General features: G+C 36.9%; 2 protein-coding genes across 9 annotated transcripts in view; one reads left to right on the top strand and one right to left on the bottom strand.

Annotated features, from left to right (window-relative positions):
- Nucleotides 1-934: 934 nt before the first annotated feature.
- LOC122147929 (engulfment and cell motility protein 1-like) lies at nt 935-5,937 on the bottom strand. Its single transcript, XM_042771896.1, has 6 exons — nt 5,783-5,937; nt 4,087-4,199; nt 3,166-3,273; nt 2,882-2,961; nt 1,585-1,662; nt 935-1,346 (listed from the first exon to the last, which is right to left on the bottom strand). The coding sequence occupies exons 1-6, from the start codon at nt 5,935-5,937 to the stop codon at nt 1,134-1,136; spliced, it is 747 nt and encodes a 248-aa protein (XP_042627830.1). The 3' UTR covers nt 935-1,133.
- A 9,340-nt stretch (nt 5,938-15,277) lies between these two features.
- Nucleotides 15,278-21,087, top strand: part of LOC122147983 (FXYD domain-containing ion transport regulator 6-like) — an 18,572-nt gene continuing 12,762 nt past the window's right edge. For 3 of the 8 annotated variants that reach the window (XR_006161962.1, XR_006161963.1, XM_042772460.1), the window contains exons 1-3: nt 15,278-15,683; nt 16,784-16,840; nt 17,015-17,041. Coding sequence is in view for 6 of the 8 variants with exons in the window: in XM_042772460.1 (XP_042628394.1) it covers nt 16,789-16,840; nt 17,015-17,041 (79 nt within the window). In the remaining 2 variants the exon portion in view is untranslated. Of the gene's footprint in view, nt 15,684-16,020; nt 16,636-16,783; nt 16,841-17,014; nt 17,042-21,087 lie in introns of those variants that run through there. The other 5 variants (XM_042772459.1, XM_042772456.1, XM_042772457.1 and 2 more) reach the window with 5 other exon arrangements.

The following is a 21,087-nucleotide window of genomic DNA, read 5'->3' as shown; positions in this document are numbered from 1 at the left end:
GGGCCGTGCATTACCATGCTGTAATATGAGGTGATGGTCGTGGATGAATGGCACAACAATGGGCCTCAGGATCTCATCACAGTATCTCTGTGCATTCAAAATGCCATCAATAAAATGCACCTGTGTTCGTTGTCCATAACATAGGCCTGCCCATACCATATCTCCAATGCCACCATGGGCCAATTGATCCACAACGTTGACATCAGCAAACCACTCACCCACACAATGCCATACACACTGTCTGCCATCTGCCCTGTACAGTGAAAACCGGGATTCATCCGTGAAGAGAACACCTCTCCAAAGTGCCAGACGCCATCAAATGTGTGCATTTGCCCACTCAAGTCGGTTACGATGACGAACTGCAGTCAGGTCGAGACCCCGATGAGGACGACAAGCATGCTGATGAGCTTCCCTGAGACGGTTTCTGACAGTTTGTGCAGAAATCCTTTAGTTATGCAAACCAATTGTTGCAGCAGCTGTCCAGGTGTCTGGTCTCAGACAATCTTGGAGGTGAAGATACTGGATGTGGAGGTCCTGGGCTGGTGTGGTTACACGTGTTCTGCGGTTGTGAGGCCGGTTGGATGTACTGCCAAATTCTCTGAAACGCCTTTGGAGACGGCTTACGGTAGAGAAATGAACATTCAATTCGTGGGCAACAACTCTGGTGGACATTCCTGCAGTCAGCATGCCAATTACACACTCCTTCAAAACTTCAAATCTGTAGCATTGTGCTGCGTGATAAAACTGCACAGTTTAGAGTGGCCTTTTATTGTGGCCAGCCTAAGGCACACCTGTGCAATAATCATGCTGTCTAATCAGCATCTTGATATGTCACACCTGTGAGGTGGATGGATTATCTTGGCAAAGGAGAAGTGCTCACTAACACAGATTTAGACAGATTTGTGAACAATATTTGAGAGAAATAGGCCTTTTTGTGTACAAAGAAAAAGTCTTTGAGTTTAGCTCATGAAAAATGGGGGCAAAAACAAAAGTGTTTTGTTTATAATTTTGTTCAGTGTATGATCTGAACTTCATTCTGTCACGAGAGGAAACACAAATAGCAAAAAGAGAAAAAAGTGGGCACTCCTTACTTACAGCTGTTTATCAGCATGAGTAAGGACTTTATTCCAGTCTCAAGTGTGCTGTTGGCTAAAATCGTAAACAAAGTCGTAAGTGCTGGGCTCTTTGGGAACAGGAGGAGGGACATCAGGAATCTGAATGTTTTCGAGGTCCAAGAGGCGAAGTTTTAGCTCCATAGTAACCAGAGTGTTCATATCTGATTTTGTGAGCTCACTTGTCATCTCTTTTCCCAAAAGAGCATTCAAGCCATCAGTCCAAATGCAATACTAGTGAAAAAAGATATTGTTATTATAATATTGTTTATATAATCATAGGATCATGCATGAATTTAAGTAGTGCTTGAGTGATATCACAGTATTAAAATTCTTACAACAATGGTTTTGATGTCTAAATGATTAGGTGATATTGTTATCTTATGAAAAACAAAGGTTGTTTATCTTTCCACGAGACCAAAATACTTTTTATATGACTGTCCTGGCCTTGTATATGCTGTGACATACTCACTTCATGCTTGTCCGGAGCAATGAAGTTCAGATATACATCAGAGTTATGAAGAATGGAAAAAGCCAGCTCCAGCAGCTCCTGAAAAACAGAGGAAAAATAACGATCCCCAGAGTAACTGACCTCGCTTCCTCTCCCACAACTTCCATTTGCACTTTACTACAGGTGCCTTTGCACGACAGATGGCTTCTGTCACCGCTACACCCTCGTCCCAAAGTCAACCAGCTGGAGGTCCGAGTTTCCAGCAAGGACAATTTAGAACTGTAAAAGTAATGCTCATACCGATAAGATTTAAGAGAGGAATGTCCCTTTAATAATTACAAATTTATAGGCAAATGTATATCTTTTACATGAATAATAATAACACAAAAACGTGCTTCATTTCCAAAAGGACAGCAAACATGTTGCACATGTTGATTTAGCCTATTTACCGCTCTGCTCAGTTAAGGATTCTTCAGACTGTCTTAATCAGACGCGTTAATCATCTTTTTGAACTTTTCAACAAAACAACCGGTTCATATTTAGGCGATTTATTCGATAATTCAACTACAGTAGTAAGGTGGGTTGTATGCTTTTGATTCAATTAAATTAGCCTGTATAGGTTTGTCGACTGGCTCTTCTAATGCTCTGAATATGGCAGATCTGTCAACAATACATAAACGTACACATAATGCATCCACAGCACTTTAGTTATACGTTACGTTGAAGTTAGTGTGTGTTTTGCCTATGCAAATATAACGTACCTACAAGAGATTGTTATCTCATGTCATTACCTTATTGCCTACTGTTTGCTTTGACTATAAACAATAACTCAGCTTTAACTATAAACATTGTATATTTTTCTTTTTCGAAAGTCCAGAAAGACACCTTTTGACATAAATGGTCAATTAGAATACAAGGCCATTCATACAGAACACATTTTTGCCTTGTTTACTCCATTAGTCCTTTATCCACATCTAACCACTAGATGGCGTCATTTGGACTTAATTGGCATTGCTGGATTAATTGCTAATTGTTTCCAGCTGTTGATGTGTCTGTTTGAGGCAAAGTCCCTTTTTTCTAGCTATTCTATAGTCTTTGGTTTGAGGCCACCATTGTACTCCTGCATTGTTCTTCCTATAGGTTTTTATTTATTTATTTATATATATCTTTTATCATCTTGAGTTTAAGCCTGTAATTTGTCTCTGAAACATTCTTCAGTAAAATCAGCCTGCCTTGTGTGTTTTGAGTTTGGATCCACTACACCTAGTTCTGTCCTGTCTGGTGAGATCAGTTGCCTATTGCAGTAATTATTTCTTACCTTATTCTTAAGTGCTCCCTTTTCCTTCATGTGTGGGCAGTCTTTACCCGTGACCACTGCTTTGATATCTGCTACTGTCACTGGATGTAGAAGTTAGACAATTTAGAACAGTAGAAATTATATTCTACTTTACTATGATTGTCTAAAAAGAGCATGTTAAGCTCTAGTCTGACTCAATATGGTGTCAACAAACAATGTGATGAATAATAAAAGTCATTATAGATAATAAGACAGTAATTTTTTGTCAAACTTTGTCAATTATAATCAAGAAGTGTATTGCTCACCTTTCTCCTGGAGAGAGTCGTGTGATATTTGTCCTTGTGAGAATTCCTCTATATCTCCATAGTGTAACACTTTGTGGTTTGGTGATAGACGGCAATACCAGAACTTGTCTAGAGGAGATAATGGGAGATAGATATAGATGAGAATATGCATGTTATGTACTGTGCAAGTTATTGTTTGGCTGTTTTCTTGCAACTTGCTTTTTTACTGTCCTCATAATGATCCATTCCAATTAGATTTTATAGTTTTTTTTTTCCACTAGCAGTTCAACAGCACTGTAAATGAAAATCAGATTTTAATTAAAGCAGCAGTGACCTGAGAAAATCACTTTTGATTTAAAGCTTCAATAAGTCTGTGCTTGTGACTAACTGGGTGCCTCTTCATGCTGAATACTTGGTTAATATTTCATATCAGTAGGTTTGGAAATAAAGAGAGCACAATAATAATACAGATTTCTCTCTCTTTTTTTTTTTTTTTTTTTTTTTTTTTTTTTTTTTTTTTTTTTTTTTTTTTTTAGAGAGAGAGAGAAAGAGAGAGCATTTGCTTATAGGTTGTTGTTGTGTGTCCCAAATACAGAATGAGATTATTCTTTTAATATATGATATCTTTAAGTTGTGTTTGTAATATCAAAAAGACCAAGCATTGGGATAAAGTACTCAGGGGAACCCAAGTCTGATGCCCTATATTTGTGTAGATTATTAAAAATGTGCATAATATTAATAGACATTAAGCCATAGGAAGAGTTCAAATAGAGTATCTTCCTTTATCTAATGTATATGCGATATGAATTCAATGTCATGTTTTTGTTAACTAAACATTACATCTATGCATCTGTGGTCAGATACATCAGATGATTTTTTCAGAATCTGAATGCATGAATATGTTTACCTGTGCACATGTAGTTGTATCCTGATTGAACTGACCTTGTCTGCGACGAGCACTGATCTTCCTAAAGCATGTGCCCTCACACAGGCGGTTCAACCTCTGCTGTTTAATCAGCTCGATCACCTCTGGCTGCAGCCTCTCTCGTAGTTCTCTTTAGAAATTAAAATCAGACACATTACCCTTGAACCAGCAACAAACCATTGGCTCTTCATGCCATCAAGAACACACTCTTTCTTCTAAAAATGTGAGAAGCAGCTGAATGGAAATTAGAAACAAGGTTTTGAGACTCAATTCTAAAGTCACCATGAGATCAAATTGACAATTTGTATTTTTATAGAATATAGCAGTGTTTCTTACAAATTATTAATGTGCACACATCATTGTTTTTTTTTAAACTTTACTCAACTTCACAATTCTGAGTTTATATCTCACAATTCTGATTTTTTTCTCAAGATTGTGAGACACTCATTTCAGTTTACATCTTAATTTTTTTTTTCTCCCACGACAGAATAAAAAAAGGTGATTGTGACTTTTCACATTTTTTAAATTTTTCTTGCAATTGCGTGTTTATATTTTACAATTCTGACTTATTCTAAGAATTGTGAGAAATTTAGAATTTATGAAGGGGAAAAAATTTGAGATTAAAAAGTCACACTTTGTATTTATTTGTTGCAAAAATGGATTTCCATATGTTACATACTATACACAGGGCTGCACAATTTGGGGGAAAAAATGTAAGGACTGCACATTTTGGTGTGAACATCAATATGAATGTAAAATAATAATAATACATGTTGTGACTTTTTATCTCTTTTTGACTTTTTTGTACAGTTCTGAAAATTGTGAGAAGAATAATACATTATTATTATTATTATTATTATTATTAAAATAAAAAATAAGAAAATTACTATTACTAAGAAAATATATCATAAAATTTCACTGTAAAAGTAAATTGAGTATTTAAGCAAAAAAAATTATATTACAGCTGTAAAATTACAATAACATTTATGCCTGTATTAATCTCTTTATTTTCAAATATTAAACCATCAAACTTGCTTCAAAAGTGCTTTTTATTATAAGTATGGGAGGATGGATGGCACCTTACGTTCCCAAATGCATATATAGGCAACCCGAACTCAGAGCAAGTGTTGCTCCACACAAAGTCCATCTCTGTGTTTACTATGAACTGAGCTGTTCTGAGACACTGGAAACACCTGCAGATCATGAGCCGCTCGCATGTAAGAACATAGTGCTGCGCTTCACTCTGAAGCATGCAGCCCATATACAGTATTTCATTTATATAATCACACTAAGCCATATCACCATTTCCATTTTATTCTGATATTTTGTGCAGCCCCAGATATACATCACAATAAGAAAGACCTTTGCAGTTTCCATTTCATGCTGACTTTAAAAGTTGAATCTCTTTTAATGAGGCACGGCATAAAAAAAAAAAAGCAGCATGAACCAAAATTATTATTATTATTATTATTATTATTATTTTTTTAATCACAATGGAATGGAAAAAAATTTTTTTGGAATATGGCGGCTAGTCCATTAGTTAATGGCCAGCTATGACCATAAGATGCATGTAGCAGAGTATAAACTTAAGGAAAATTAATTAATAACTAAACAAGAAACTGATGTCTGACAGGACAGTCAAAGCCAGCAGTGTATTGCTTTATTTCTGAAGTCTGAATGTGTGGTTTCTAGACTGTAAGAGGATGTACTTACAGCATTGGGCGTGATTTGGGGTCATCCTGGCTCAACATCTCTGACTTCAGCGAGGGCCTGTGAGGCCTGGCACTGTCCACTGTGTTAAACTGCAGTGTGACACTTTGGGTGGCATACTTTTTCTGTTTTTTCTCTGCCTGCAGAGGTGTAGACATAGTCATTCAAATAATTGAATCAACACATCTTTTTGCTTTGTTCTGGAGATGATTTTCTTTGGATTGAAGGCCTGGAGGCTTCACCAGTTGATATTCTAGTTTGCTGTTGAGGAGTGTTTTGTGAGTTATCAGGAGATTTGCTATTGGCTACACAGCAGTTTATTCAGTCTGAGTGTAGTGCTTTATCTGTGTGGCTTATTGGATTTTTTCTTCATCTCCGACCTTGCATGCGTTTGTGTGGCCATTGGGTACGGGCCTGGCACAGTACTGGGAAAACTGAGGAGCTCTGTGTGATTAAGGCCCTGTCAGTCTAATCTCCAACAGTGCTGTGACACAGTCAGGGCCTATGGAGAAACATGCTGACATAGTGCACTGAAGAGAGTGGGCCAGCTAATGTCTGTATAGAGGACACATTGGTTATGGTTAGTTGCTTGGTTGGTGTGCGTTTAGTCTTATTGCACTGTACAAAATGTTTCTATCATGTTACAGTATCTGTTTCTGTCCATTTAAATCACCAAGATTTCTACACCGTATGAGATTTTCTTCATCAATAAGTAAATTCACGGTGCAATGCAGTTTTCATTCATAGTTTTAACTTTCACCATTTAGATTTTTACACATTTAAAATGAAAAGTGTTTTTACTTCTTTATAGTGTATAAGATAATGCTTTATTTTTAATGCAATTGACACTTAAGTGTGTACTTAAGCATTTGGATGCAATCTGGAAATAATTTTTGTGACTCAAGAACATAAAACCCAAATATCTGTTTATTCTGCTACATCTTGATATGGTTAAACTCTGATTAGGGTTACAGGAGGAAAATATCCTTATGCCATTAATAAAACAAGACCAATTAAAAAAAGTGTAAAAAACAGAGTAAATGAAATAAATGGCCCAATTTACATTTGTAAATATTCCATAGAGAGTATGTCAGGATATGTTTCCTGTATAACACAGCGTAGCAAAATTATATATCAATAATAATAATATAAGTATTTAAATGAATGATTTTGATTTATTCATTTTGACTACTAGTCTATCAATTAATGTTTGGCAACATATCTCAGGTTCAGGATCCCTCAGGAAGTTACTTGAAAATTCTCAGCTAAGGTCCACTGTGCTTATACTTATGTTTTTATTGCAAGATCATGTAATTATTTAATCATAAGAAGAAAGGCTAATTTTAATTGTATGATATAAAATATACAACATTTTTAATATGGCTACAATTATTTTTTCTGACTTTCCCCCCACAATGCTTTAGATTAGTTTCATTATACAGCCTGTGTCCTCAACAGATGAGTCCTCTAAATTAAAATATTCATGTATAGCAGTGCTATCAGTCACCAGTATAAATAAAATTATAATGGAGCCATAATATTATCAAGCAATGAGCAATAATTCACCCCCTCCTAGTGACAAACAAAGCTGAAGACTTTTGAAGACATGAGCTATAAATAGACCCCCTACACCAAAAAAAGGAAGTCTTTAAATATGAATAATAATCAGAAGTTTATATTCCAAATAACAAAAGCATAATATTAGGGGTTTGTATAGTAAAGCTCAAACCTGATCTATTTTTTAAAATGCTATCCTTGCTATCCTGTGATGCAGTACAAAACATGAACTGAATGTACAATACTTCAGAACAATTATTATGCTCTATATGATCATGCAGTGTTGCCAATAACAAAACATCACCCAATCATTCAGTTCTTCGACTATACTCGTGTGATTCTCAGCTTTCTGTGTGAGAGTCAGTCATTCAAAGACTCGCCGTACTTACGTGTCACAGCCATGTCCAGTGTGTCAGTGCTGAAACTGCATGTTTATTGAAGAGGATTGAACCATAAACACTGTTAGCTGGTCACAGTGTCAATAAGGCAAGAGCGAAATAATGCAGGCAAAAGCAGATGGTCCTAAAGCCAGAGTAGTTCTCTCAAAAGGAGAAGATCCCCTCTGCTTTTGGCTACAGGACACGAATGAGGACAAACAAAGTAGTGCAACCCAGTGTAGTATTTCCCATTCACTCCTCACAGAAAGAAAGACTCAGTTCTGAATCATAAGAATGCTGCTTTGCTTATGTTTATATGAGGGAACGGCAATGATTGGACCGATGCCTTTGTGGTGCCAGCCAATGAACAGCTGGCTGTGGTCACATGGGTAGATCACAGAGGGGAGAGCATGAGCAGGTTGGATGGGGGATGGGGGAGGACAAGACCAAAAGATAATGACGTAGACCATCTGACTGGCTAAATTGCAGAGGGCTTGTGCTGCTGTATATCAGGAGCACCGTCAGATACAAACGACCATGATGAGTCTATGACATTTATCGTAAAAAAGAAAAGGTGTGACACAGGAAACGTGGAGATCCAGTAGCATCGTTCTCCCTCAAAGCAAAAGCCAAGGGTGTAGTCATTAGAATTCTGTTGTCATGGAAACTGGTTCAGTGTGGCCTGTGGGGCTGGTGGCGGGACTCTCTGTCTACCCCTGCCTTACACAATAAGAGAATAATGCAGTATGTTAGCGATTTGGACTAGGCCACATTAGATCTGTGAGTGGAGATGCTGTGATTCATGGACTGCTTTAAGTACATCACATGTTGGTATGAGGGCAGATTAGAATTTCAGATGTTTTTAGTTAAGATAAAGGTTAGTCACCAGGTAAGGGGTGAGCTGTAGGGTTGGTTTGAATATAGAATTCAGTGTTCCTTTTCCCTCTGCATTTTATTATGCAGCCCTGTTTAGGTTAAAGCATTTGATTGCAATATTACAAGTGAAAAAGTAAAAATTCTCATTTTACTCACCCTCATGTTCTTCTAAACCCGTACGACTGACTTCTGTGGAATACAAAAGGAGATGTTAAGTAGTATGTTCACATTGAAAACATACAATAATCAAGGGATGCATTTTGGGATCCAGAGTAGTCTATAAACCTCATATGATATGCTCCAAATATTTTCAGATAATTTGGAATATAGTGTTTGAGTTGTATGGAAAGACTTTTATGGTGCTTTTTTTTTTGTCATTTTTAGGGCTTGATCATTTGTTTAAATACTAGTGTAAAATTGTGACCACAGTTGATGCGAATGTTCCCCATAATCAAAGGATGATTCCTCTGTTTGACGAAAGCTTCAGTTATTAAACAGAAAAAAAGGAAATGGTGCACAATGGGAGTTATTTTTAAAGTGTAAAAAGAGGTTATTTTAATTTCTCCAAAAAACTATGAAATCTAGATTGTCAAAGAGGTTGCAGAAACCACAAAGACTACCATATAATACTACAAAGAAACACAAGAAGCATATAGAGGTTCACACACTGACCATTCAAAAGTTTAAATGTTTTTTTTTTTTTTTGACAGAGGTCTCATGCTCATCAAGGCTATGATTATTTGCAAAATAAGTAATATTGTCACATCAGTAATCTTATTACAAATAAAATATTACAATTTACAAACTTGTCTATTTTAATGTATTTTAAAACATTTTATTAAATATTTTCCTTTCAGCAGCAATTACTCCAGTCTACAGTGTCACAATCCTTCAGAAATCATTCTAATATGCTGATTTGATGCTTAAGAAATTTGTATTATTGTCAATGTTGAAAACATTTATGCTGTTTAATAATTTTTGTTGTAGTCATTCTTTGAATTGAAGGTTCAAAAGAACAGTGTTTATTTGAAATAGAAATGGTTTGTAACGACTTTACTGTCACTTAATCTATGTAATGCATCCTTGTTGAATTATTTCTTTTCTTTTTTTGAATCTTACTAACCCATGACTTTTGAACAGAAGTGTGTGTGTGTGTGTGTGTATGCATAAAGCAATAAACCTTTTTAAATAGGTTTTAAAAATTAATATTTAGTAAGAAGCTTCACATCAAACTCTTTCACAATCTGAATGAGAGAATGCTAGATATGCCAAGCTGCTTCTAGCAGTCTAAGAAGGGAAAAAAACTCACCAATTTGCAGTGTGCTGTACTGATGTATCTGCCCTAAAGTTGCAGGCATTTCTCTGCAGTATCAGCATGTGTAATGTCCAGAAACCTACTGTGTTTTTCCTTTCTTTGTTTGAAGAAATGTCACCGCACTGCAACACGGGTGTTGGATTCAGTTCCTCAAAACAAAACAAAAAAAACAGTCTGTTTCCATTTCAAGGCCACAATATTGTTCATGAGCACTTCTCCATAAGGACCTGAATTAAACTTGTCAGTAAGGTTTAGAAATGGACCACAAATCACCACAGAGATTTTGAGGTGCGCATAACAGCTGTAATACGTGCTGGAGTGTGAATCAAGCGCACGACGAAGAAGATAGCTAAATAGTTCTTTTAATAATTCACAGGAGAAAAAGGGCACATCCAAACACAAATCCAAATAAACAAACATCAATAGCGGACAATGGAATAATGGAGAGGACAGACTTTTAAACACTGGGAATGTAATCAGATGGAAACAGAAACAGGTGTGGGGCTAATTAACTAACTTAACAAGAAAAGGAACATGACCAAATAAGGAAACTCAGAAAGAACAGAAATCCATAACTGTGACAACAGCAGAGCGTCACATATTTATGTAAAGCTAGTGGTGAGTTTTAACCATTTAATGAAGTCCTCACAATAAATCTTATGTATTTTTTTTTATATAAATTCAACTTTTGATATACGAATTTACTAATAGCATAAAACTAGTCAAGAATACTTTCTGATATATATTTGTCAAACTAGTATTCTATTTCTATAAGAAAATGTTAGATTTTTCTGCACCAAAAATGAGAATATGCAAAGCATGATATTCATAACCCTGTATGAAGCAGTTCCAGTGCTTCTGTATGTATACCAGTACCATTAAAATGCTTCCAGCAGCCTATTTTGTAATGCCTGACCATGCTAATCTTAAATGTGTTCTGAAAGATGTCACCTCTAATTTGATTAATGTAGGAAGCACCATTGCAGCAGCTTTAATCAACTGGCCCTCCTAATGAGTAAGTCTCAAGACTCATAAAAGGAACAATACTGAGCATTTATGTAAGGTGGGTTATGTAAGAATGCTGACATCTGCCAAACTGAACACAGCTGACCACCTCCATCTCAGATCTGTAAATTTCTACACAGGCCTATAATCATCCTTGCTTCAGATTATGAAATCCCCACCCACATACAAAAAAAAAAGTTTATCTAATTTTCTTCTTGTCATAGTGGTGATGGGATTGACTCATGCTGGTTTCAGAGCTCTGTGAAATATTCCTTCTGTACTTTGGCTTCTCTGCTGCCTAAGGGCCTCTGAATGTCTCATGTCGCTTTAAGGTCTTGTGGATTTCTTCAATAATTCAGACGTTTTGCAAGGATGCAGGCAGCAATTTCCCAAAAGAGATGCTAAGAACACTGTAAGGATTTGAGTGTTACACCATCTAGGGCTCTAAAAACCAAGCAAGTTACATATAATAAAAATATATATATTATAATAAAATAACAACAACAATATTATTATTATTATTATTATTATTTATAAATGTATATGAATCAATACTTATATAGTTTGCGTTTTATTTATTATTGTCATTTATTTATTTTATTTAAAAATGTAGATTTAAATATAATAATTAATAGTTTTTATTAATTACTACTACTATTTTAGTTTTATTATTAAATAATTGTAATAGTTATTTAGTTTATTTTTATTGATTATTATTAATTCATATTTACACATTTTATAATAATAATTTCTTAACTTGATTAATACTAAAATTAACAGTTGTAATACTTATGTTTGTTTATAATTATTATTATTAATAATAATTTATTATTTATTAATGTACATTGTATTTATTAGTACTATACTACTGGTAGTACTATTTTATTTAATAATTGTAATAGTTTTTGTTGTTTGTCTAATTTATTATTATTATTATAGTTCTTTATTATTATTATTAGGATTATTATTATTCAGTGATGTTTGAATTCAGTCATAGTATTACGGTTTTTGTCTATATAAAATAAATTGGTTCAGATAGACATTTCAGATATGTTTGACATAATTTTTAGTGCAGAAAAGAATTTTCTTAATATTAAATAGGGTGAACTAACATGCCTTTGACTGTGTGTGCTTGTGGATGGAGTGGGTGAGGGGTGGGGGTGTTTTTTTTTTTTTTTACTAAATATTTATGGGTCCTTCATTGGCAAAACATTGTTTTCAATGGGAAAAGACCAGGGTTTTTACAATATTTGTTCACTTGTATGTAAATGACGATTCATCACTGTCTGCTCAGTGGCACTGAAAAGCAGTAATGCGTCTGCTCTGCATCTCAGAGTTGGGTTACATAAGTCCCTTTTACTTCTGGTCACTGCATGTATCCCAGTCTTTCTACTGTTTTCCCTTTAACCGAAGCATTACATCAGTCTGCACTCCATCAATGACTGGAGTAGAATTCATGTTCTATCACATTTCAAAATAAATACAGATCATTGCATGATGTCTGCTTCATATTTCTTCATTTTGACCGTCAGTGATTGATATCTGAATGGTTCATATGGTTGTTTTTTGTTTACTGTGTTTTCCCTTTTGCAGTAGCTGAGCAGTTTTGTAAATTGTAAATGCCAATAGATTTGCTATTATTTAGCTTTTCATCTCACTCCAGTGGACCATGACATTGGGATGAGATGGTAAGTCATTTCCATCAGTCTCACCTGTTACACATTATTAAAGACACAAACAAAGGCTGCTATAACAATGACCCAGCATCTGCCAAGGGCACACCTGCTTGTTTCACACTCTGACGTCACGGCCTATTTCTGGAGCGAGACACTGTTGACACTGACCTCCTCCTGCATCTTTGAAACAAATAATATCTGAAGTGTAGAACTTGTTCTAATACGGGAGCTTTCAAACATGTATTCACTATGAAAACAGGGAGCAGGGATTTAGATATACACTAAAACTAGTGTAAAACCATGTCTCGTTAAAAGGTTTTACACCTCAATGAACAGTACTTTTGAAAAATATTTAAAATGCTGTCCATTCATGAGATGAAGACTTCAGTCATATGAGCAGAATAATAAAGACTGATTAATTCTGTGTGGAACAGAACTTTTTGTGGGTTTTGAAGTATTTTAAATAAATAACTGGTTGAATACTTAAATTTTTCTGATGCTGCATCTTCACTGGAAAAACAAAATGGTAGTAGAAATAATTTAAATTCAGAATTTGCTAGTAAATTTCACAAACTAAATTAAATGTAAAATTAAGTAAAAGGACTACAGTAATTTTTCTTGCAAAACTACTTAATCTTTGTTTTATTTAGGCTACAACTTTGAAAAATCACTTTTTACAGTGTTTCTGCTGGATGTCTGTTTAATTTGAAGATGACCGCCATATCAGCCAAGGCAACACACAACTTTACTGTGAAGAACACAACAACAAAAAAATATCCTATGCAGGCTCTACACAGTCATTAAAAAGGAAAGTTATTCTCTCAGGTGTTTTACTGCACCTCAGTGTTGGAAAGTGTAAGTACATTCATTATTTTCTGCCAGTATTCTGTCACAGACTAGCTCTAGTTGAATGGCGCCACCATGAGCATCACCAAATAACAACTGACTGGTTTTGCACATGTAATGAACATTGGTCTTTTTTAACTTTTTTTCCCCCTTTGAAATCTGTTAAGTAAAAACAACAGCAGCAGTGTATTGACGAACCAATGCAGTGGTTTAAAGGGGATACGTTACTGTAAAAAAATGCTGAGAATACTGTAGCCAATACTCTTTAGACAGAAGGAGACTATGCGTGGTGCAATGAGAAACACTCCCAAAGATAAGTAGTTTCAAGCACTCCTTTTATCTTTGTTTGAGCCCCTGGGTGTTGTGCAAAAACACTCTCTGTGGAATTTGTGGAATCTCGGGAGATGCTTGTAAACGGCCAACAGAGAGTTTTTGTCATTTTTTTCCCAGGCTTGAAATCAGTAGGTCTACAGATCTTCAGCGTTAAATCTATGATTTACGCTGTGTTTTACCTTATAAATAGAATTACAGGAATATTGAAATATGCGAGGTCCCTCCTATAGGAATGAGCATTGAAAATCATTTATATGAATGCAATTTCAAGGGAAGCTGGGGCTTTTACCATAACACTTGACCCAAATAAATAAATTAACTTTTATCAAAAGTTAATTACGCAAGAAAGAATGCGCGTTTTCAGTTAACATTAGCGAATAAAAATAGTGTTCAATAGCTGATAGGCTAACCTGGAATAAATAACACAAAATAAACAAGGAATTAAGAATGACACAGGATACTCCAGCAGACTAATTTGCATACATTTTAGTAGGCCACGGATACATAAGAGGTTTCAAGCATTGTTGTAAACACACTGCACTGACTACAGTATAGTCACCATGACAAGGTAGGCTACTAATCAAACTATTCAAACAAAAAATAGGCTCCCAAATGAAATTTATAAAACGCAAAACACATCAAAAAGTTAAAAAAAAATATATATATATTAGCCTGGGTTAGCACAGGTTATTCGCTGCCTGTTTGCTCGCCTGCTGTGCGTCTGTAATCAATCAGGCAGAACAGTTCAGACGATTTATCATATTACACAAACCATGCATTGTTTTAACTCTGTTGAAGTTAATGCTTAACACTGAAACTTTTCGAAATAATCCATTAAACAAGTTGCGATTTGCAGAGCTTACACTGGTTAATATTTTCAGTTTCATACGTTCGTTTGCGCGTTGTCTCAAGGACACGCCCACAATATGGGAACTAATGAATATTTATATAACTCCACCCAATGGAACGGTTTTGTCATTGGCGGACGGCATACAATATATAAATAATATTTCAATAAACAACTTAGATTAAACAAAAATAAAAATCCAAAAAATTACTTAATTTTTTTAAATACAATTATGTACAAAATTAGTACAAATATACATCTCACAACAATTTTGAGAAAGAAAAAAAGAAAGAAACAAATACGTATATATCGTTGTCGGACGAAGCAAAGGAAACAAATACTACGCTATATGTAGGCTATCACTTTATTAATATTTTACAAAACACATCATGTTTAGCCTTTTAAAGTAGTTAATGTTTAACGCCAAATAAAACCAGCACATGTAGGGCTACATCTCCAAGATCTGTTAAAGAGCTACATTTAGGAAGCATCTGATAAAAACTTGTACCTGCCATGCGAAAAAAATGCAGTTTCACATACATTCCATATCATAAACACCTTAAGAACATGCTATAAATGTCTATTTGAAATCTGACGTGCAGTTTTAAGACATGGCACATGAGCGAACGCCCCAGCAAACAACATCTTCCACATGAAAACATGTAATAGGCGTCTCTGTGATGGTTGCGCAAAGCGAACCTCAAGAGATTGCATCCTGAATATTTCCTAAAGAAATTCCTCTAAAGGTCGATTCCTTGCCTGCATCTATCTTCTGGGTCAGAGGTCCACGGTATGAAGCATAGCTGGGGAGGAGTCGAGTTCCGCTACACAGGCGCGCTTTCGAACATCAGTAAATACTGTGCGTGTGTGTCATGTCTATGACTACAGGCAGCCCACAGTTGGAGGAATAGCGCTTTTTGAACTCGTATAAGAAGATACTAGACTTTTCACTCTATTTCACTAATTCTAGAGACTTTTTGTGTAATATACAGTGTCGTCGAGAGATTGCTTCTGATTTGCCCAGGCATTCAATAAAACCGGATTCGTTGTGGTGTTGAGCAGTATCGAGCTGGTAAGACTTTCACGCACTTTGCAATTTTCTTGTTTTTTTTTTCTTTTTTTCTTTTTTTAAATATTAATCAGCTATTAGGTTAAAGTAAGATTTCTTGCATAACTACCACGCGTCTCTTTATAAGCGTTTGCTGCATTGAGATCTGTTGTTCCAATCGTTTCTGTGCATCCTTGAATGCATTGTTAGATTTGTAGTTTGCTCTTTCTTTGTTTAACATATTCAATAATGCAGTCTTGATTATATGAGCAGCTGGAGCACGTGGTCATCTATATCACAATACAGCTCCTGGAGATTTGTTTTTCACACCATGATCACGTTTTTGATCGCGTGGTCATGATAATGTTTACTGTGGTATGAGTTTACTTGTGATAATGGGGAAGAAGAAAGTGCTGCGAATTCAGTGAAATGTCACGGAAGTGGGTTAAATGGGGGGAGGGGTCTCTAGCCTCCTCCTCCTATTCCTCTTCCATATTGATCCTGTTTAGAAACATTGACACATCTGTGCAACAACTGTACTTTACTGTGGTCTTTCTGAACACAAGTGAATTAGGCTTAATCTAAGATGGTATTTAGGTACCACCGGAAGTCTCATTGTGATCTATTGCTGATTAGACCGTGTATTTGAGATGGGAGTTATGTGATGTGTTTCGAGTTAAAACAGCTAAAACTCACATCTGTAAGCCACTTACCAAATATCATCTGGATACCGTACCCCACAGCCATGTCCCTTGGGCTCCTTATCCTCTAAAAATAGAGCCCTTTTACCATTCTTAGCAACAGGAGAGAGAAACATGCTGGGGAACTGAAAGAGATCTTTTTGTGCAGATCATTTTCAGCAAACACAGTGTGTCAAATGCTTGATTAAATCACCTTTATTTTTTTAGCACTTGATGTCCAACCAAAAAGTCACCCACAACTGTCCAGACTTGTTCTTCAATTCATAGTTGAAGAGGTTTGTTAAATGTTCAAGTTAGAAATATAAGAGAAGTGATACTTCATTAGTCAGGTTTATAAACCTTCCCTCAAGAACTGAAGTGTGTGTGTGGAATTTTGCAGAGACTGAAGACAGCCCAGTGTCTCACACTCACTTGTTTTTACAGACGCGATGGAGCTTTGTGTAGCTGCAGTGCTTTTGTCGTACTTCGCTCCAGCTTTGGGTGAGTGCTGTTGTATTTGTTTTTATTGGCACCTTCTCTTTGAGTTCTTTGAGAACTTAAATATAAAGTAAAAATCTGTAATTTGTTCAAGAATGTAATTAGAACGAAAAAAAAAAGTATTTGTCCTGCACAGACTCTGGTTTAGAGATTAACGGTATATGTGTATGCATGCAGGATCAACTTTTTGCATGGAAATGCCAGGTAAGTGTGTAGATAGAGGATCAGAGGGACTGCTATATGCGTGATAAAAAAAAGCTGAATTTCAAGATTTTCTATGCTTCTGTGTGACGTTCTGTTTGTTATTGTTTAATAAAACTTGGCTGCCGTTGCACTTGACTGCTTTTCTGAAATACTGGAGCAGATGGTGTAATTTTGGCTTTGCGTGTTTTTGGCAAATTTTCGCAAAACGGTTCCAATGTCTCGTTTCTGCTTACGAATACACCTTTTCCCTGAATCATTTTTCTGAAAAGCCCGTGAAGTAACACTAGTCTCACACCACGAGGCGTGAGACTTTTAAGTGTGCCAGTGCAGCTCATGCTGTACCTAACCTTATACATACAGTTCTACTACTCCCTTTGGAGAAAGTTTTTACAAGATGAGACTTGATTGACCTTAGAAGTTTTAAGTATTGCTGCTGTAATGATTTCTGTTGAGATTTATCCACTTTTCAGTACTGTAAATCTAGCTGATCCGTTGAATTTCTGGGAGAATTGCTGCATTCTCAGACTCGTTGTGTGTGTTTGTGTTGTTGCCAACACAAACATTTGAATACACCATTTAAACGCTCCAACACTGCTGGACTGTACAGTGTGCACTCGAGTAAATACTGCACACACAAACGTACATGAGCAGCATTAAATAATGTTTTTTTATATACACAGGAATGTTAAAGTGTTTGCATCAATGCTTTGCCCATTGTTTTTGAAAGAGATGAAGGGAGGAGAGAGAGCGAGAGCTCATTATGGATGACCAAAGTCTTACAATCAGGCCATTCATAATGTTTAATGGGAGATTTGGAGCAATGCCTTCAACATTCTTGTTTACAAAGAGCAGCGCCTCTGAAAAGACTCTTTAAAAACACGTAGGTTTATTATTATTCCACAGATAAATTTGTGGCATTTAATGGTGCCATTCTAAAGTAACATTTCTGCCAAATGTCTGTTTAATACTAATAAAAAGTATTTGAAAAGAACTTGTCAAAATATTAAAATTAATGTTTTGTTCTTTGAGATGACTTCCTAAAATAACCCTCCTGTGTAATGTAAATCTCATATTGAGCTTTTAAAAACACTGTAAAATATTGTTCTGCTCTTAGGTGCTAATTAATAAACGGTGGAAACCACTGAAACTTGTCCGATCAGAACAATTAACTTAGATGAGTGTCCGTTTAGGAGGAGCTAGATGCACTCACCACTCATAGACCACTCATTGCAAACTCAAACAATATTTAATTAATTGTGGTTCTAGAAAGAGAAACAACAACAACAATAAAGTGTAAATATACACACTGATAAACATCAATATGCAAATGAATAATATCTGCATTTGCTATGACATTAACACTGATAGTGCGTCTAACAGCGATCGTATGATAAGATTGGCTAGAGATTAGCTGACAGACACATGTGCTCGATAGACGCGGTAAACACGTCTTGAAAGACTAATGCACAATCAAATATAAACACAGTATAATGAAGAAACAAACTTACTCTTTGATGCACGCACACATGCGATAACTCAATATTGCGGGAGAACTGGCATTATCATCACCGTTAGAATCGTCTCACGTTAGTAATAATAATAGCGATCATATCTGCCCTGAAACTGCGTCAGCGTCCGGGTCCTTTTTTGACTTCTGGGTCCTAACAATAGGCGTGTGACTGACGCCTGACTAAATAACAACAGCGATTAACCATTACACATATACTAGAACTGTATGAACATTAAATAACTGGCCGTCATTTTAGTACAGCCGCCCCCAAATGTGCTTGCAGATTTGTATCTTTGGGCCAGTACTCACAGTCATTCAGGAAGTGAAGGGAGCTTAATTAATCTGACAACAGGTCTGATGTAGGTTCTGTCTTTGATCTGGATTTCTGCAGCTCTTACTTTATTATCAGCTCCGACCTGGACAGATTTCACAGTTCCAACAGGCCAGAGTGCCCTGGGGAATTGTGGATCAGCAATCATAACCACTGTCCCTACTGTCAAGTTGTCTTTCTCTTGTTGCCATTTCTGGCGAGACTGGAGTCCGGGCAGGTAGTTACGCAGATAACTGCTCCAGAACTGGTCTGCCAATATCTGGCTGTGTCTCCAGCGCTTGCGGCTGAGCAGTTCAGATGCAGGGTAAATTACCTGTGGCAAGGCAGAGTCTCGTCGGCCCATTAAGAGAGAATTAGGGGTTATTGGATCAGGATCCGCTACATCTGAGGATACGTATCCCAATGGCTTTGAATTTAGAATTCCTTCGATTTCAACAAGGACAGTCCTGAGCACTTCCTCCGTGACAGTTTGCACACCAATGGTGTTGTACAGTGCAGCTTTAAGAGATCTGATTTCTCTTTCCCAGGATCCTCCGAAATGTGGGGAGTTTGGTGGATTGTAATGGAAGTCAATCTGTTGCTTGGCAAGTTCTCTTTGTAACTGAGGGTGAATATTGTTGAAGGCCTCCTTAAGCTCATGATCTCCACCCTTGAAATTGGTACCCTGATCAGAGCACAACTCATGAGGTTTTCCCCTACGGGCGATGAATCGACGTAGAGACATGAGGAAGGAGTCTGTGTCAGCTTGAGAGAGAAGGTCGATGTACACTGCCCTTGTGGTCAAACATTTATAAATGATACCCCAGCGTTTCTCGTTCCGGCGCCCAATTTTGATGGTAAATGGGCCAAAGCAGTCCATGCCTGTAGAGTAAAAGGCTGGTTGGAAGAGTCTTAAACTGGAAGGAGGTAAGTCAGCCATTTTAGGTATATTGGGCTTGCCACGCCACCTTTGACACTCAGTACAGTGATGCTGAATTGATCTTACTGCTTGACGGCCTCTCAAGATCCAGAAGCATCTTCTGATTTCAGCAAAGACTCTTTCAGTACCAGGGTGATGGAGTTGTGCATCGTACTGCTGAATTAGTAGTTTAGTCACTGGATGGACTGGGTCTAGGACAATTGGGTGAAGAATTTCAGGACTTAGTAGATGACATCTTCGGAGTCGTCCACCCACTCTAATCAGTTGCGTGTCAGAATCAAATTCGGCAGCTAATGTCTTTAAACGACTGTTTGAGGAGATGGCTTTCCCTGCTTGAAGCTGAGCATATTCATCAGGAAAACTCTCCATTTGAGACTGTTGAATAATTTTGAGCTCGGCTTTCTTATACGTGTCAGCAGTGACAGTGTCTGTGGAACTGGCCGCCCCGTGAAGGGATCTGGCTGTTGCATTTACAAGCTCTTGAAAATTGTCAAATTGAGATGCACTGACTGAATGCTGGTCACCCTGAGTTATTAGATGGAAGGATACTGGTTTATGCAGTTCCTTTGAGGTGTCAGTTGGCACCAGATTGGGCATTTTGGGCCAAGACGATAGAGGTTTCTGCAAAAAATTCTGGGCCATTCTTCCAGCGGGTAGGTTCGGCTAGCTGAACCAGTGTCATGCCACGAGTAATATCGTCAGCAGGGTTGTCTTGTGAGGGCACATAGGACCATAAATGTGAATCAGTTAGCTCTTGAAGCTCCGCAACTCTCGTTCCTACAAACACTTTAAAATGGCATGAGTCCGATTGAAGCCAGTTGAGCACGGTTGTAGAATCAGTCCAGTATCTGAAACTGCTGATGTTTAGTGTGAGCTCTCTTTGCAGAACTGCTGCCAATTGTGCTCCAGTTAAAGCAGCACATAGCTCGAGTCGGGGAATTGTTTGCTGCTTCTTTGGAGCTACTCGTGATCTAGCTGCCAAGAATGACACCTCTATCTGTCCTTTGCTATCTTCAGTGCGGAGATAGGCTACAGCTCCATACGCTCGCTCTGAGGCATCACAGAATGTGTGCACAGTTCTTGAGCTGATCAATGGATCTACATTTGTAGTGTAGCATCTGGGAAGTGTGACACAGGAAAGTTGTGGAAGCTCATCTTCCCATGTGAGCCATAAGCAGTCCAAGGTCATGGGGCAGTTCAGGGTCATCCCATTCTCTTTTTTTGTCCCAAAGCCTCTGGACTATGATCTTAGCTCTAGTGGTAAATGGGGTGATGAATCCCAAGGG

Source organism: Cyprinus carpio, chromosome A16 (genome assembly GCF_018340385.1).
Source record: "Cyprinus carpio isolate SPL01 chromosome A16, ASM1834038v1, whole genome shotgun sequence".
Classification (NCBI taxonomy): Eukaryota; Metazoa; Chordata; class Actinopteri; order Cypriniformes; family Cyprinidae; genus Cyprinus; species Cyprinus carpio.
The sequence above is the reverse complement of the archived record's forward strand: the minus strand, read 5'-3'. Positions and strand labels throughout refer to the sequence as shown.

Bases quoted from the DNA above. Each gene is read 5' to 3' on its own strand.
- LOC122147929 (XM_042771896.1), bottom strand. From the start codon at position 5,937: ATGTCTACACCTCTGCAGGCAGAGAAAAAACAGAAAAAGTATGCCACC. The intron at 4,200-5,782 runs GTAAGTACATCC...TAATTTCTAAAG, and splicing joins CCCAAATCACGCCCAATGCT to AGAACTACGAGAGAGGCTGC. The intron at 3,274-4,086 runs GTCAGTTCAATC...TATCTCCTCTAG, and splicing joins CAGTGCTCGTCGCAGACAAG to ACAAGTTCTGGTATTGCCGT.